We start from the raw sequence: 18,551 nt of genomic DNA on the forward strand, positions 1-18,551 counted from the left end.
CTTAGGCCTTATGACCATCTACTCTACTCTGTAGGAAAAGAAACGAATCTTTGTGAAAAATATTTCCTTTGATTGCCTTTTAAAAAGACGTATTTTCATTTTTCTGATCTTACCTGTATAGATTTAGTTTTAAATGTTTAGACCAGGAGATCAATAACGTGGATTTGTGAGGCGGTAGAATACTGCATGAAACTTGGAGGTTCTACCCCTCCCCTCCTTTCTTTCATGTAAACATTGTTTTCCATGTGTGGTCTATCTTTGAAGGAAGTGAGGTAGAAATTGAAAGGAGTCACATGCTGATTAGCCACCAGTGGAATTAAATGTCAATCGGGAATGAGGTCCCTTTGGGAAATTACTATCATGTCAAAACTAAGGAATCAGGAAGGCTTTATGGTTGGGGGGAGTGGTGATTTATCTTCATTTAAGTCTTAATAAACTGATGCTGGTTGGTAAAAAGCAATGAAAAGGATATCTGAGTCAGGCAGAAGACGTAAGACGCCAGCTTGAGTAGAACAGATGGTTTATACTGGAAGTTTTTGAGCTGTGTTAACATGGAATATATGAGGCAAACATTTGATAGAAGGCTCTGAATATGAAGCTGTTTAAATATTGTGCACATTTTCACATATTAGGTAGCTGTGTTCTTTCAACAGAATGTTAAAGTGTGAGTCAAATTGAAAGGGGGATATAGGACGCTAGTATTCAATTATTAATATTTCACTATTTGAGAGAAATATTTATTTATATGATTGCATGACAGTACATTCAGCATTTTAAAATCCTCGTACATACCAAAAAGGGTACGTATCACAAAGGTACAGCTTGGTAAGTTTCCACAGATTAAATGCGCTCATGTAATCAACACCCAGATCACAAGGCAGCATTACCAGCACCCCTGCTCAGGTCCCCTTTCATTCACCACCCCAACCTCCCCCACAAATAACCAGTACCCTGACTTCCAACAGCATAGATTGGTTTTGTCTATTTATGTACTTGATAAAATAGAATCATTTTGTACGTACTCTTTTGTTTCTGAATGTTTTCATTCAGCTTTCTGTGAGATTCATCGATAGCATGGCATTGTTGTAAATCATGCATTCTCATTGCCCCCCAGTTTTGCATTGCAAGAACATACGACAGTTTGTTGTCCATTCTACTGTTGAATGAATGCTGCCGTGAACATGCTAGGGCATGTCTTTTGGTGACCCCACGTCTGCATTCCTTTGGGACATATATGTGTAAATTGAATTGCTGGGTCCTACGGTATTAGGCACATGTTCACCTTTAATAGACACGGCCCACAGTTCTGTAGAGAGAGCATCAGTTTTCTCTACCACCAGCCATGAGTGCGAGTTCTATTGCCCTTGCCAATAGCTGACATTTTCTGGTGGTTGTTATGGTTCTCATTTTACCTATTCTGGCCAATATATAGTGGCTTTACTTTGCATTTGCCTGATGGGTGGTAAGGTGGCACCCCTTTTCATCTGTTTATGGACCATTTGGATATGTTTGTCTTTAAATTTGTAACCTTTGGCTCGTGTTTTATTAGGTTGTCTGGCTTTTTTATATACTCACTTGTAGGAATTATTTGTATATCCAGCTTTCTGACAATTAAAAAAACATTTGTAATGGTTTTTATGAATTTTTACAATATAAGCTAAGAATTCCAGAAACTAATAGCCTTTTTCAGAAAGGAAATCCTTACCTATTTTGTATAATGACTCTTTTATATATTCCATTGTAGCCATTGCCTGGTGTCACGTGTCATGAATGGTTTCATTTATGAAGCAGTAATAAATGAATTGTATTATTTCCAGCAACAATAACACACTGTCAATTTTTTGTTATTTTTTCAGATGACAATTTATGAAGACTCAGTTGCAGCTCATCTTACAAAAATCCTCAATTCTGATGAACATGCAGTAGTCATATCATCTGCCAAGTGAGTTATGGAGCTGAAGTCACAAAATAGTTGTATAGTGAAAATGAGAGGAAGCTAGTTCCTACTATTTGTATCACGTCTTTGTGAATTTTCCCCAAAAAATATTTGTGAAGTATCTTACTGAATTAGATAAACTAAATTTGCATTGATGTTTTAGAAATTATTTTAGCATCTTATTTGCAGTGGAGTATATATTTAGAAGGTAGTTTTTTAACTGCGTAATTTGAAACATTTTTGTCGAAAAGGTGCAATAAGTGTTTAGAGTTTAATTACTCAAAGTTCCTACTTAAAGATGTATTTTATGATTAATTATAATATGGAAAACACATTTCATTATAATTCATTATTTCCATAAACTCACTCTTTGGGAACTATTTACATTGGGAAAAGAAAATTATGAGATTTTTCAAAACGACGTTTCTCAGCATGTTAAAATTACATAATTATACTTGAATTCAAAGTTAACGGATTTTAGTTAAGTTGATTCTGTACATGGAGCCAAAGCTACTTGATATCAGCATCCTAGCAATGTAAAATGTAGGTTTAAGGCATCCTATCCCGATGTCACAAGAAATGGGAGGTCAGTTAGACGAAGGGATGAAATCAACTGAAATTTTCAACTGATAAGCAAAAGAAAAAGACTGCCTTAGGATGCTGGCTTAGCAAGGAAATATTACTGTTACAGAGAAAGAGGCAAACAAGAAAGGGAAGAAGAAAGGGAGTGGGGAAGTGGTAGAGGAAAAAATACTCAAACTTTAGTATATTATGTATTTAATTTGTAAAGAAGCCAAGGAAAACCAAGATAAATCAGTATACACAGATTTGCCTGAGACAAAAGTACAAACGTAAAGACAGCTGCTTTTGATGCTGTAACCTCCCAGGAAGAGGAAACAGGACTGAGCAACAGGAAAAGTGTTGAATGGCTTTAGTCAAGGGAAGCACATGGTTGCTGGGACTGGAGGGCGCAGACGCTCTTTGTTTGATGGGCGGTGCTGCTGGTAGTTTTGTTGTTGTTGTTTGGTTGGGTGTTGTTTAACGGACTGTATGGCTTTATGGCGAAATGTGTGCATCTCCGGTTTGTCCCGGCCCTGAGCAGCCCCTCTTGTCTTCCTCATCTGGGGTCAAGTTCGGGTTATGTTACTTCTACAAGGAAGACCTTTGCATTTACCACCCTTGCTCTGTGAATCAAATGCTTCTTCATAGGACATTTTAGAGGACATGGCTGGAAAAAGGGGCAAGTTGAAATGGAACCTTTTCTAAGGTATATCGAATTAAAATAGAATTATTCTTTAATGCAGTGAAGTAAAATTTTATCTGGTTACCTTTCGGAGTTTGGATGTTGGCAGAGCCTTAATATTGGCCGTCATGTGTTGGATATTTTTTGATTAATGCCTCCTACACATTTTATATATTTTTTTAATTTTTACTTTTTTAATTGAGATATAATTGATGTATAGCATTGTTTTGATTTTAGGTACACAACATAATAATTTGATAAATGTATACATTGCAAAATTATTATCACAATAAGTTTAATTGTGATAAACCATCACCTCACATAGTTACATATTTTTGTTGTGATGAGAACTTTTAAGATCTACTTACATATTTTTAATTAAACAGAATTAATGTGATGAAATTTGGATACAAACAGGATCATTATAGCAACAATAGCACAATGTCAATTGTGCTATCGTTGCTATAGCACACTTTTTCTCTCCCCATCTTTCTTAATCTTGATACCCATGAAGTATAACATTTTTAGCAGTGGGAATCTTTTTTCAAATGAAAGTTTATGTAGAATACCAATATTAAATAACTTCAAATTCTATTTTGTTGGCATTGATAAATTGGATATGATTAAGTTATGAGACATGCATGAAAAACAGAAAATAAGCTTACAGATGACAGTTATAGTTTTATATTCAATGCTATTTCCAATTATTTCTGTATTTTATTTTGGTTACATGGTTATAAGGAAACTGCCTTCAATTAAATAAAAATAGTAGAAGCTTTGGTCGAAGATTTCACAAAAACTCGTGAATTTAAAGTAAAAGTTAGCATATTTGTCTTTAATATCTCTAATGGTTATTTGAACTTTAAAAAATTGTATCATATATTTCTAAATGATATTTGAAGGAAGCATTTGTGGGATCTTTGAAGTATTTCTACAGAACAGCTCGAAAGCCACTGGATGGAGTAAGTCCCAGTGTTGCCTAAGCAGGAGAAAATCCCAGCTCCCACTGGAGACTCACCCATTCGCTAGCTTTGTGACCTCGTTTGTTATCAGGTTTAAGAATGGAAAGAATGCCTATCCTTCCTCCCTCATGAAGCTGATAGAACTAAGTCGAGTAATAAATAGACCTTATAAACTGCAGAGTGCTGGATTCGATCATTAAATCATCACCTCATGCTTTCCCCAATCACACTGCACATTTTTCTTTGACCTTGGCCTGGCTCCTTATCTATGCTGTGCTCTCAGCCTTAACTTTGGATTTCTCCCCAATTGGCTCATTTGCCTTTAAGCAGATTCTATTCCACCCTGGTCCCCTCTTGTCCCTCATCTGTACTCCTAGGCCTGCCTGGCTGCCCTGTCTTTACAACCCCAAATTAAAATTCTAAGGGATTTGTCATAAAGAGGTTCATGACAGAAAAGAGAGGACGTATGTAATAACTTTGTACCAGTAATACGATGAGTTTTAATTTTAATTTTTTATGGACATTTGAAAAGATACGTAAAAGTAGAAAGACTGGTATAATGATTTCCCACTGTACTGTCACTCAGCTTCACTATTTATCAACATTTTGCTGTATACGCCCCTTTTCTTTTGCTACAGTATCCTAAGCAAATCTCAGAAATTGTTTCATTCCACTTTCAGTATATATATATCTGATAATGTTTTTAAAAAATCTAATAAAATTAATAATAATTCTATATTAGTGCATTTCTCCATTTAGCGAAGGTTTTTTTTTGTTGTTGTTGTTGTTTTCCAAGCAGTTAATTTGTTAAAATCGAAATCCAAACACAGTACACATACTGCATTTGGGTGATATATCTGTAAGATTTGTAAAAGGTATAATAGTTCCCCCGGCTTAGAAAAAAAAAATTGGTACTAAAGTGCGACATATATGCAACAAAGTACCCAAATCATAAGGGTACAACTTAGTGATTAGAAAAGCTAACACACACACACACACACACACACACACACACACACTTCCTTGTAACCACCAACTAGATAAAATGAAGAACTCCTTTATTTTGTTAATGCCATTTGAATGATACAGTATTAAGGCAGGATGTTTTAACCCTCTTATGCATGTTTATATTTATTTCACAAAATAGTAATTCCCTGTAAGCTATTTTTAACTATTTTAAAAATGTTGGTAATGCTTATGGACAAGCTGCGTTCCATTAGTTTAGCTAACATGAGGGTTAACTAATGTGTGAGTTAATGTATGTTAAGCAACATACTGTCAACATTTCTTTGACTTTTGAATTTTGTCAGTTCAGTATGGTAACGTATATTATCTTCTGAGAATCAGAAGCGCTAATTGGCAATCATAGGTGTGAATAAAAATGAAAAGCAAAGTTATTGAATAAATGCCATATGTTCTGTAGACAAACCTTCAAAAAATGGGATCACTGGCAAGAAAAAATAACAAGATTGGAACCATTTTCCCAGAACCAGAGTATTTTAGATTTGGAATCTCCTGTAGAGAGACTCGTAATTCACCCCCTCACTGAGTAGATGGGGTAAAACATGTAGTAGTGAGACTCTTTCCTCAGAGCACATAGATAGCTAGGCTTTGCTTTTTATATTAGGCACCAGTACTTCTATATCACCTGTAATTTCTAATTGAAATGTTTTATATCAGATGAAAAATGAATTTTTCAGGTTCTCATAGGATGGCCCCTGCATGCCAATATGTGGTTATGTTTGGGCGTGTTTTAGTAGTGTTTGCATGTTTTAGTGTCATATGGCCCTATTTTAGGAAAATAAGTGGAAAACTGACAAAGGTACTGCTCCTAGTGTTAAGAAGTATAGATCAGATGTGTAGTGTAATTGAGACGATGGTAGAAATCACCAAGCATGGTAAGTGTGGAGTGCCGTCAGCTTCCGCGGTAGATTCAGGGCACATCATTGACTGTATTCAACTTCAAAGAAGGAGGACTCAATTAAAGAGATGTAATGTTGGAAACATTTCATCAAAATTATGTCTTAACATTAATTAGAGATGTCATTAGAGATTTAAAATATTTTTATTTCTCCAATTTGCAAGTTTCCAATTGGTATGACTTTGAAATCATGCTATTTTACATATGTTTTATTTCTATTTTTAAAATTCTCCATTCACTCTTTAGGTATAATAAAAAGTTAATTCCTCCAGAATATAAATATCCTAGGACTTTTGGAATATGGAATATGGAACATAACGGACCATAAGATAGACCATTTCTTCTGATTCTTCCCACAACTTCCATGGCAAGCATTCTCCTAAGAGAATCATACTCTCTCCTCCAGCCTCCGTCTGCCTCAGCAACAGGCACAACTGAGGATGCGCTACTGCTGCCCCTGTCATTCCTAGGTGGAGGGACCCACAGGCTCTGTCCCCAGCAGTTAGTATTATAAAACACCAGCAGAAGTACCTACAATAATGTTATAGCATATGCAATTGCACAAATCCAAGGGAAAATTCTATCAAGACAGTGTTGTATTAATGGCTAAAAGAGCCTATTTTGGGCTTACATAAAGAGGAGGAAATATCAAGGAATATGCCTAGAAGTGGGACATCTCAGAGAAACATATAATAAGGCCCAGAGAAGAAATTTCATCATAGCCTGCCTTAATATTTCAAGAACTTCCATAAAAGTATTACACATGAACAAAGACGACAAAACTTGGTGTGTAGCACATGAATGCATCTCTAATAAACAGTAAGCTAGATTCTCTGTAGAAATTGGATTTTAAAAAGCTTGAGGGTTAGGAAACAACTACATTTTGTCCAAGTGAAATCTAGAAATGGTTGGCAAAGAAACAACGAACAAAACAAAACTTGTTAGGAGCAATTTATTTCCTTGATAAATGTGAATTTGGGTGGGGGGTGGCTGGGTGGGAGAGACACGCCTTTATCTACTAAATGACTCGATTTCATAATACTTAATCATCTGGAAACTTAACCATTATGTCATATACCAGAAAAAATTGTGAGTGTAACAGAAAAAATAACTGCTGGACCTTGTGGGTTTTTTTTTTAAATTCTTCAATCTATGCCAATGATAAAGATAAATATTAGTATTTTTAAATAATCTGATTCTGTTTTCAGAATCACTGTCAGCTCTTGCTACACTAAGCTTATCACATAGTAGTAGTACCTTTCCATTGGTTGTTGTTTTTAATCCAACACCAGCTCCAAAGACTTTCGAAAGACAGATTTTGTTAATGTTTCAGGTGATTTTTTTCTTTTAGTCTATTTCTATTCCAAAGAAACCAAATGTAATTAAAAGAAACAGGTAAACCATGTATTGCTAACAGTAGCAAGACCTAAATTAAATTGATTTTACATGTTAGCTTAAGGGAAAAAAATGAATGGATTTACAGAAACTATGACTCAAGTCAAGTGACAGGTTGGTTTCTCGTGTAATATAAAACTTCTTTTCTCTTCAGGAACAATGTTATTATCAAGATACCCACAAGATGAATAGTAAAGCAGCAGTGACAGCATAAGTGACATATTTATCCTTGTTTGTTCAATACTTCAAATTCTGTTATTATGAAAATACATAATGTGTAGGAGATGATGCTTTTTAAAATGGGATCTAAAAATACTCTTACCTTTAAGATATACTTTAAATATTTGACAAAGGCTTGTTATCACCTTAAAATTACATGTATTTAAATTATGTGGAGCAAGGTTTATTCATGTATCCATTTGTCACTTAGAATGTCTTGAACTTAGCTAGGGCGTGTCCTACAGCAGACGGAAGTGGGTTTGTAATATGCACGATGGCAGTATTTTGACAGCTTGCGTAGTTGTGCTTATTTTTAATATGTTTATAAATCAAAGCAAATCAGCCTACTGAGTTTACCAAATTGCACAATTTCTTTTCCTGAAAGGACACTGTGTGCAACTGTAAAGGACTTCGTCTCCAAAGTAGAGAAGGCATATGAGAAAACGTTGGAAAATGCCGTTGTAGCCGACGCTGTGGCCAGTAAAGTAAGGACACGCCATCAGGGCATCCGAGTCTGTTACTTACAATGTTAACGTGGAACTTGTTTTACAGCTAAATTGATTAAGTGGTTTTCCTGCCAAAACATCCTAAATCAAGAGAAAAGCTACTTTGAGAATGTTTAAAAACATTCTGTTTCACAGTTTTCCTTTAAGATGTAGGAAAACTTCATTGCCGAAGACCATTCGACAAACCGAATTTTATAAATGCAGTCCCTGTTCCCTATTGATTGACATCTTGTGTAAGAAAAGCTCAATAATCTGGTCACGGGGGAGAATGCTGGGTGGCTGGGGTTCCTGTGGGGAGAGGAATGGCTTTCCATTTCCAGGCAAACTTGGACCAGTCATGTTCCCTCCCAGCACAGTTCCTCAGATTGCCCAGGTTTACAGTTTTCTCTCCCTCTCAGGGTTGTTTCTTCATTACCTTTATCTTTGTAGATTTCTCCCCCCTTGGTGAGCTTTCTGACAGTAACATAAGAGTAGTTTACTGAGCCTTGAAATTATGCTACTGTCTTCACTTTCCAGAGGTCATGACAGGGCATTCTTAGAAAAGGCTTGGCTCTCTTGGGCTTGCAAAGGAATTTTCCCCGGATTCATGCTGTAGATGGTGATTTAATTGAGTAAAAGGAAAGGAAAATAGAAATAAAACTACACTTGAAGTTTTCGGCCTCTTTCTCATGTTTGTCTACTCTGTGGAGAGCTTCAGAAAACAGAAACTCTCTCTAGTCCCACTTGTTTCTCTTCACTCTTTCTGCTGTAACGTTGTCTTGGCGTGTCATCAAAGACAAAGGCAGGAGAGAATTGGAAATAGTGTGAAGGTAAAAGTTATGGTAGGCAGTAGCATCATGAGCTTCAGTCCTAAATGTTTCTTCACCCTTGGTAATTCAAGAAAAGCAGAAAGAAACACGGAGGAGGCTTGTTTTTCTTTCTGCATCTCCCTTCTTTCTCTTCTTCCTCCTTGTGCATTTCCTTTTGGCTCTTTCTTTGAGCCAGTGATTCCTTAGGCATTGTTCACTTCTTTGCAAACCAAAGCATTGAAGGTAAGCTTTGCAAGACACAGCTTGACCTGCTCAAAATGGTGCCATAAGGTGATTACCTTAACAAAGTGTTGATGCAATATTTTGTATAATGTAGAGCAAATTTTGTATAACATATAAAATTTTTAATGTAATGTCCCACTTTATAGGAAAGTGTTTGTTTAAGGAAAAATAGCTATACAAAAATTGTAAAGATTTTCACCCATGAAATGGAGTCAGAATGGTTCCGGAAGCATAAATCAATAAATTTACATAAGAATCACGTTGTGTTTTTACAATGATAAATTATTTAGTCCATAGGCTGTCTAAAGTATAACATATATAGTAGCCAATTAGTGGTAAACACCAACATCACGTCTTTCCTTTAAAATCAGAAGCCGTTCATTTCAAATATCATTTTCCATCTCCACGAAATGGAGATGCATTACGGCTTTTTGTTTTCTTAGTGTTCAGTGCTAAACGAGAAGCTTGAACAACTGCTCCAGGCTTTGCACGCGGATTCCCAGGCGGCTCCGCTCCCCCCAGGCATCAGCCCTGTCCTCGTAGAAGAAGACACGGTGGAATCTTCCAGTGAAGAATCCTTGTGTGAAAGCAGGGAACAGCTCTTGGATGACACGACAAGAACGTCCTCCCAGAAAGCCTTCAAACCAAAGGAAATAATGTTGCGGGCAAACAGTTTAAAGAAAGCAGTGAGGCAAGTCATTGAAGAAGCTGGAAAAGGTACAAATGAACACACTTAGCTTTTGAAGAAGTTAGCAACATTCATATCACAAATGCAGTGAAATTTTCATACTGGTCAGACTGGACACACTTAAAATGTTTTCTCTAAGACAAGATAGAAGAAGATAAATCCATTAAAGTGAAATTTGTGTTTAATCCTATTTATTGTTTGAGGAGTAAGGATCAGCATATTAATGAAACATAAAATAAAATCTCAGAAATAAAGTACACTGGAAACATTGAAATAAACTTGAAAATTATTTAAATACAATTTTTAAAATTTAAAATCTTTTTTTCTTAATTGGAATCTGTTAAATTCTAAACAAAAATCAAACCTGTAATCTACTTGGAAAATATTTTCTTAACATTTATTTCCTAAATGTTTATGTTGCTTTTTTAAGAGTTTATAAAAGTTTTGCCTATATTTTACTTTTTATCTCAATATAATGTATATACTTCTCTTAGAGTTTTCATAGTAGACTAAAACTTAATTTTAATATAAACAATAAATCCAAAAACCCTTTACAGGTTGTAACTTGGATTTGTCTTTCATTCTCTAAAATACTTATATCTTATTTTTTCTTTTAATAAAAATACAATTTGGACAGATTTATTTAGTTTTATAATCTCTAGTACTTATAGACATTACACCCAAGTTCATTGCCTATTAGTGTTTATTTATGAATATGGAATTTCTTTTGGTTGATGTTTCCGTTTTTTTTCTAAGCATATATTAATATTTGTGGATTTTATTTTTACATGTTCAAATGTGTTTATCTTCTTACTACTTAAAGTTATGGACGACCAGACAGTTCACCCCTGTGAACCAGTCAATCAGTCATTTGATTATGATAGTACAGAAACAGATGAATCTAAAGAAGAATCCAAAGACGATGATACAAAAGAGTCATTAACTGGTAAGAAAACTACGATAAAATTATTTTGGAACTAAATAAATGTAATTTTGCTTTTAGTTTTCAAAAAGCTTATCAGTTTGAAATATACTATTTGTGTTTTTATTTTCAAGTAGAATTTAAAGCTTACATATTCGTGAATACTAAAACAATAAAGGTAACATTGTTTACACTGTTAAGTAGTCTCACGTCTCCTTGTTATTATGTAATCTAGAGATTATCATAGTAAGCTAAGGAGTATGGGACCCAATATGCCTAAGTATCTTAATTTTCCTGAAGAATGAAGGAGCAAACACCGAAATCAGCAGATTTTAACCTATTTTAGCCCGCAGATTCCTTTGAGAATTATATGAAAGCTGCAGGGTCCACATGCATAAAATTCGGCATTTAAATAATTCATCAGTTCCTTGAGTCCATTGATCAGCATAGGTGGCTGATAATCCTTATTGATAAATTAAGCCTTAAAATGATAGGCTATCTAGTTACAACCCTTTCTCTACTGAAATTATTTTTGCCAGTAAATTAAGAAGTAGTTGCCATGCAATATTATTCAGTATCAGCTTCAAACTGAAAAAAAAAAAAAAAAAAAAGTAGTTTTAGGTTTGAGTTGAGGATGGATTTATATTAATACTTTTAATATATCATATTGTGTAATGGAAAAATTAATTTACTAGAATAAAACAAAGCAGGAATTAAAATATTAATGAAGATGAGAGGATAATATGGAAATAATTACATAGTACCAATGAAAAGTCAACATATCAGAACTGTTTGCACTCATTAAATTTTTACTTTCATTACATGTAAACTAGGGCAGATTACTTAACTTCTCTGTGTTTTCCTCATTTGTAAAATGGGGATAAAAATGTAGCTTCTCCATAATATACCTATTTATTGCAAGGGTTAAGTAACTTAATATGTATACAGTGCCTAGAATAGTGACTGATACATCGTACTGTAAGAGTGTTTACTGTCAATATCATTAATATTATTCCTACTACTGTCACTGCTGCTGCTACTAATTACATTAACTTTGAAAGAATATTTCTTAATTGTATTTAAAACTCTTTGAGACTTGAAAATTAGACCTTCCAGGCCTCATATGTCTGGCATACAACCAATGCACGCATAATCTACTACCTTAGTCCTTTGGGCCTGTATAAGTACCTACTCCAACACACAACCCAATTCTATAACAGACCTTTTCGTCCTTGTATGTCCCTGTTGCAGCCTGTAATCCAATGCAAGCATACTTTATAACTCCTTGGACAGAGGCTCATTGGTCCAAACTTACTTTCTCTCCATCCTACTCTTATGCTCAGCTCTAATTGTTAGAAAGTTTTTCTTTATATTGAGCTTTATATTTTCTTCCTTAAATTTCTACCCATGATTACAATGATTATCGATAAAGTTTTATGTGTGATAATGTTAACAGTAATGATTAATGGTACTTGTGCAGTGCTTTACAGTTAGTTTAAAAGCAATTTCACACATTATTCCACTCTGTTGGAGTTGATGCCGAATGATAGCCTTAAATGGTACTGAAGACAGCTTTTATGGGACCATCTCCTCTTTCCACACCTTATACATTTTTTTCCAAGTTATTGCTCCTAAATTCTTCTATCAATCTTTGACTTGATTTCAAACTTTTTGTTTTCCTCGTTGCACCCATTTGGTCAATGTTTAACTTAAAATAGGCCATTTTGAACAACATTCTTCCGACATTTGTATAATAGCACAGTGACACCCATACACTACTCACTCTGGATATTTTTGATGTTGTAAAGACTACCCCACATTTCTGGCTTGAAGTATTAAATAGTGGTACTATGTAAACCTGGTTTCTTCCTCCTGTTTTTGTGCAAGTGATTTTTTTAACCTAATTACAGTAGTGTATGCTCATCCCTATGAATTTTTATCTTTTTGATTTGGATCTATCATTTCACCTTGTTACAGTCTTTTGAAACTTGATTCTATCATCTCGAGTTTACTTTATCTGGAGTTTGATAAGCAGGCCATGTATGTTTCATCCATTAAGAAATGTTGACTCAGGAAGGGTTGACAGTGGCGTCATTACAATATGCTGCAAGATGAGTCCCCCTACGACAACAGCTCCCTTTGGAGGATTGGTTTTTCAGTAGTCATTGCTAATGGTTTTTCACCCAGCTACCGTCCCACCTTACTATACTCTCATGAACTTGATACTTCATTGTAGTCTACAAAGGAAACAAAAACAGAGGTATAGAGCTATAGACGCTGATATTGAAGTAGACATAGGGTATGCAAGTCTTCAATGGTGCAGTATTGGGTCTTATTGCTTGGCTAGTAATCCAATTTAGTTGTAATCAATAGCAATAGAAGTGTTTCTCTATTAAGTAATCCTTACTTTTTGAAGCACACTCATTGTATTATCGCTATTTTGTGTAATCATATGCCTGAGATGTGTAAAATACAGCATGTTAATAAGATTAATGAGATATTTAAGAAGAACCATGAAACATTAATTTATTTACCTAAAATTGAACATCAATCTTAGTCAGTAGGACACTCTCTGCTTTTTATCACAGATGAATATCAAAAGGTTGTTTTTATTAGAAATTAGCTCCAGGGCTCCCATACATAAAAAAAAAAAGAGAGTGTCTGTTCTGCTGTTTTTCTTTAGTGCAATTGGATTGTTTTTGAACAGAGAGAAGAGAGTGTAAGATTAATATAGTTAGTTTGTAATTAGTCTTAGGGTAAGTAAAGGTAATTAAGTTTTAGAGTACTTTTAAATTGAGTTTGAGGATTACTGTTTTTTTAAACATTCGCCAATAGCTCCTAAATTAGTTAAACATACTATTTGCTCTTCATTAAAATGACCCAGATTAGGCAGAATTAAATCTCTCTTTTTGTTGTTAACTTTGAGAGTAACTCTCTCTTGGAACAATTTTTAAAACGTATTGCACTTTTACAAATATATGATAGAAGTGTTTGGGGCCAATAGTTCTGAATAAATAATTGAGAAGTACAAGAAAAGTATGTTGCTTTCATTTGAAAAAATACTGTTTTTACTCTCTATAGAAGAAAATGTTAATTCATGTTTCACATATTAACTCTGGGAATCACATTAATTAAATTTGATCATTCACCTAACATTTATGAGACAAGGATTGCACTAGTAATATGCATTATAACACGTTTCATTTAAAAAATTATCAGTTTCAGAATTTCTGTTTATCTTTAAATGTGGGGTGATTACATTCAAATTATGAGTATTATAGACCTGTAATTATGATAAGCGTCTCTTTTCTGCTGATCTCCATCTATTTGAAGTGAGAAATCAAGGTATCTACCTGTGGCAGAGACCCTCCATATAGTAAACCTCAAAAACAATGAAAACAAAATGGTAAAAGAATAGGTAAGCACAGTGTAATATTTGCAGTTCTACTGATTGATTTAAACATGTATTAAATTATTTTAGGTCTGGAATTTATAGGGGCTTGCTTATTTTTATAACGTTATCATTTCCTCCTTTTAATCTGCACCCTTTGCCAACAGTGAAAACTGCACCTCGGTCTCCAGATGGTCGGGCAAGTCGTTGCCAGACTGACTCTGGCCCTGGTCCAACTGTGGCCGCCAGCAAAGAGAACCTCCCTGTGCTCAATACCAGAATAATCTGCCCAGGTAGTACCTGTTCTGAAACATGGTATATTTTTAAGTATTTCTGTGAAAATATATAAGTATTCTTTTCCATGAGCTACAGAAACGTGTTCTTAAAGGTAAATGTCCCTTTAGGAGCATGTTCTTGGTACTCTAATCAATCAGAATCCAGATCCTAGACTTGTATGTGTATAAGAATTACCTAAGAAGTAGTAAAATGCATGTTTATGGGCCCTGCCCTGAGAAATTTTGATTGAGTAGTTGTAGAGTGGAGCCCAGGAATCTGCATTTATTAGGTACCCAAGGTAAATCTGATCCTATATTCCACTACCTTTTAAATATGTTCACAGCTTTCCCTTTAGTTTTAAGCCACAAGTCTCTCTGCAGTTATTTTTAGACTAGTAATATTGTTTCATTTTGGAACATCTGAGGAATCTATTCTAGACCTGATAAGATGAATTTACCTTGAGATTAGGTTAGTACTAGTGGAAACCAAAGGACTTGTGTAGCAGCGAAGGGAAATACAGACGTCTCAGAGGCCTCCTTAAGTACTAGCTGTTTGAGTTGGTGAAAACTCTCCAGATTCACCAAATTACACCCTCAAAATCAGGGTGTAACACAAGTTATTTTTAAAGGTGAGTCACAATTCAATAATAATAGTTCGAGACTTTAGTACTCCACTTTCAATAGTGGATTGAACAACTACACAGAGATCAGTGAGAAAATAGGAGACTTGAAATCACATAAAACAAGTAGACCTAACAGATGTTTATTGAACACTCCACCCAACAACAGCAGAATACACACTCTTCTCAAGTGCATTTGGAACATTCTCCAGGATATACCATATATTAGGCCATAAAATAATTCTCAGTACATTTAAAAGGATTGAAATCATACAAAGTATGTTCTCTGACCATAATAGGATGAAATTAGAAACAAATTACAGAGTGATATTGGAAAATGCACACATATATGGATCAAAGGAAAACAATCACAAGAGAAAGTAAAAATACTTTCATATGAATGAAAACAAAACTTTATTTGATGGAGTTAAAGCAGTATTTAGAGGGAAATTTATAGCTGTCAATGCCCATATTAAAGCATAACTTTCCACCTTAATAAACTGGAAAAAAAGAAGAGCAAACTAAATCCAAAGTAGCAGTAGGAAGTAAATAAATAAAAATTAGACTGGAAATAAACTGAGACTAGAAAACAACGCAATAAAACAATGAAACCAAAAGTTGGTCTGTAAACAGATTAACAATTGATAAACCTTTTGCTAAACTGACCAAGAAAATAGAAAAGAGTCAAACTGGAATGAAAGAGGAGAAGTCACTATGGACCTTACAAATAGAAAGGATTATAAGGGAAAACTATAAAATATTGCATATCAACAAAAGAGATAACCTAGATGAATGGACAAACTCCTGGAAACCGCAAACTTCTGGAAACAAAACTGATTCAAGAAGAAATAGAAAATCTGACTAGGCCTAAAACAAGTAGAGAGATTGAATTAGTAATCAAAAACTTTCTACAAAGAAAAGCCCAGATCCGTATTGCTTCAGTGATGAAGTATAAAGAATGATTAACACCAATCCTTCACAAACTCTTTCAAAAGCCTGAAGAGGAAAAAACACTTTCCAAGTCATTCTATGAGGCCAGTTACCCTGATACCAAAACCAGTCAAAAGACATCACAAGAAAACTACAGACCAATATCCGTTATGAGTAGCAACACAAACATCCTCAACAAAATACTACCTAATTGAATCCAACAATGCGTAAGAATTATACACCATGACCAAGTGATATAAGGTTGATTCAACATATGAAAATCAATTAATGTGATATACCATATTGAAAGACTACAGGACAAAAATCACATATTCATCTCAATGGATACAGATAAAAGCATTTTGATTCAACATCCTCTGATGGTAAAATGCACAACTTGGACTAGAAAAGAACTTCTTCAACCAGATAAAAGATGTCTGTGAAAAACCTACAACTAACATAATATGTAATGATAAAAGGATGAAAGCTTTCTCTCTAACATCAGGGACAAGAAAAGATGTACACCTTTTCACTCCTATTCAACATGGTACTGAAGGTTCTAGCTTGGGAAATTAGGAAACATAAGAATTAAAAGCATCTAAATTGGAAAGGAGGCAGTAAAACTGTATCTCTTCACAAATTGACTTTGCATATGGGAAATCCTAAGACATACATACACACACATACAACACACTATTAGAGATAATTAAATGAGTACAACAAGGTTACAGGATAAAAGATTAGTATACAGAAAGTAATTGTATTTCTTTATACTAGTAATGAACAATCTGAACATGAAATTAAGAAAGTATTCCATTTACAATAGCATCAAAATTTTAAAAATTAGGAATTTAACTAAGAAGATGGAAGACTTGAACTCTGAAAATGACAAACATTGCTGAAAGCAATTAAAGAACACGTAACTAAATGGGAACACACCTTCATGGATTAGAAGACTTAATATTATTAAGATGGCAATTCATCTCAAATTGTCTACAGATTCCATGCAATCCATATCAAAATCCCAACTGCCTATTTTGCAGAAATTGACAGGCTGGTCTTAAAATTAACATGGAAATACAAAGGGCCCCGAATAGTTAAAACAATCTTGACAAGGAAGAAGAAAGTTGAAGGACACTTCCTTATTTCAAAACTTACCACAAAGCTACAGTAATCACGACCACATGATACTGCCATAAGAATAGTCATATAGATCAGTGGAACAGAACTGAGAATCCAGAAATAAACTCCTACGTTTGTGGTCAATTGATTTTCAACAAATGTGCAAAGACAGTTATTCAATGGGGAAAGAATAGTCTTTTTGACTATTGGTACTGGGACAACTAAATATCCACATGCAAAGAATTAAGTTGGACCTTTCCCTCACACCATATATAAAAATTAACTCATCATGGATAAAAGAGTTAAACTAAGAGCTAAAACTATAAAACCATAGAAAGACAATATAGATGTAAATGTCCATAACCTTGGAGTAGGGATTGGTTTCTTAGATATGACACCAAAAGCACAGCAACACAAGAAAATATAAATTGGACTTTATCAAAATTAAAGATATTTGTGATTCAAAGGACACTACCAAGAAAGTGAGATGACGGTAGTCCACAAGATGAGAAAAGATATTTGCAAAGAACATATCTGATAAAGTACTAGTATCCAGAATATATGAAGAACTTTTAAAATTCAACAGTAGAAAGACAAATATAAATATTCCAATTTAAAAATGGGCAAAGGATCTGAGTAGACATTTTCCCAAAAAGATATACAAATGGCCAGTAAGCACATGAAAAGATGCTTACACCGTTAGTCCTCAGGGAAATGCAAATCAAAACCACAAGGATGATTATGATAAAAAAAAAAAAAAGATAAACATTGGCAAGGACATCAAGCAATTGAAACTTTCATACATTGCTGATTAGAATGTTAAATGGTGCAGCCATTTTGAAAAATAATTTGGCGGTTCCTCAAAGAGTTAAACATAGAGTTAACATACAACCCAGAAATTCCACTACTAGGTGTCTACCCATGAGAATTGAAATTATATGTCTGTACAAAAACTTGTACGCAGCTGTTTATACCAACATTATTCATAAGACTGAAAAATGGAAAGAACCCAAATATCCATCAATTAATAAATGGAGAAACAAAATATGGTATATGCATACAGTGGAATATTAGTTAGCCATTAAAAAAAAATAAAACACTTCTATACTACAATATGATTACCCTTGAAAACATTATGCCAGGTGAAAGAATCTTGACAGAAAAGCCACATATTATGTGATTCCATTCATTTAAAATGTCCAAAATGGTCAATCCATAGAGATAGAAAGTAGTTTAGTGGTTTTCAAGGTCTGGGGTCAGGAAAGAATAGAAAATTACTGCTAATAGGTCTGGGGTTTCTTTTGAGGGTAATTAAAAAAAAAGTTCTAGAATTAGATTGTAATGATCATTGCACAACTTCGTGTGGATACTACAGACAACTGATTTTTAC

The 18,551-nt window shown here is 34.3% G+C and overlaps 1 protein-coding gene across 7 annotated transcripts in view; it reads left to right on the forward strand.

The window, feature by feature from the left end:
* The window catches only part of DGKH (diacylglycerol kinase eta), a 165,872-nt gene that overhangs the window by 116,753 nt on the left and 30,568 nt on the right, over nucleotides 1–18,551 (forward strand). For all 7 annotated transcript variants that reach the window (XM_074329334.2, XM_074329332.2, XM_074329336.2 and 4 more), the window contains 5 exons: nucleotides 1,857–1,942; nucleotides 8,062–8,161; nucleotides 9,657–9,930; nucleotides 10,725–10,847; nucleotides 14,382–14,507. In XM_074329334.2, the coding sequence (XP_074185435.2) occupies nucleotides 1,857–1,942; nucleotides 8,062–8,161; nucleotides 9,657–9,930; nucleotides 10,725–10,847; nucleotides 14,382–14,507 (709 nt within the window). The remainder of the gene's footprint in view (nucleotides 1–1,856; nucleotides 1,943–8,061; nucleotides 8,162–9,656; nucleotides 9,931–10,724; nucleotides 10,848–14,381; nucleotides 14,508–18,551) is intronic.

Source organism: Rhinolophus sinicus, chromosome 16 (genome assembly GCF_057876585.1).
Source record: "Rhinolophus sinicus isolate RSI-liver-muscle chromosome 16, RSI-T2T, whole genome shotgun sequence".
In the NCBI taxonomy this organism is placed as follows: domain Eukaryota; kingdom Metazoa; phylum Chordata; class Mammalia; order Chiroptera; family Rhinolophidae; genus Rhinolophus; species Rhinolophus sinicus.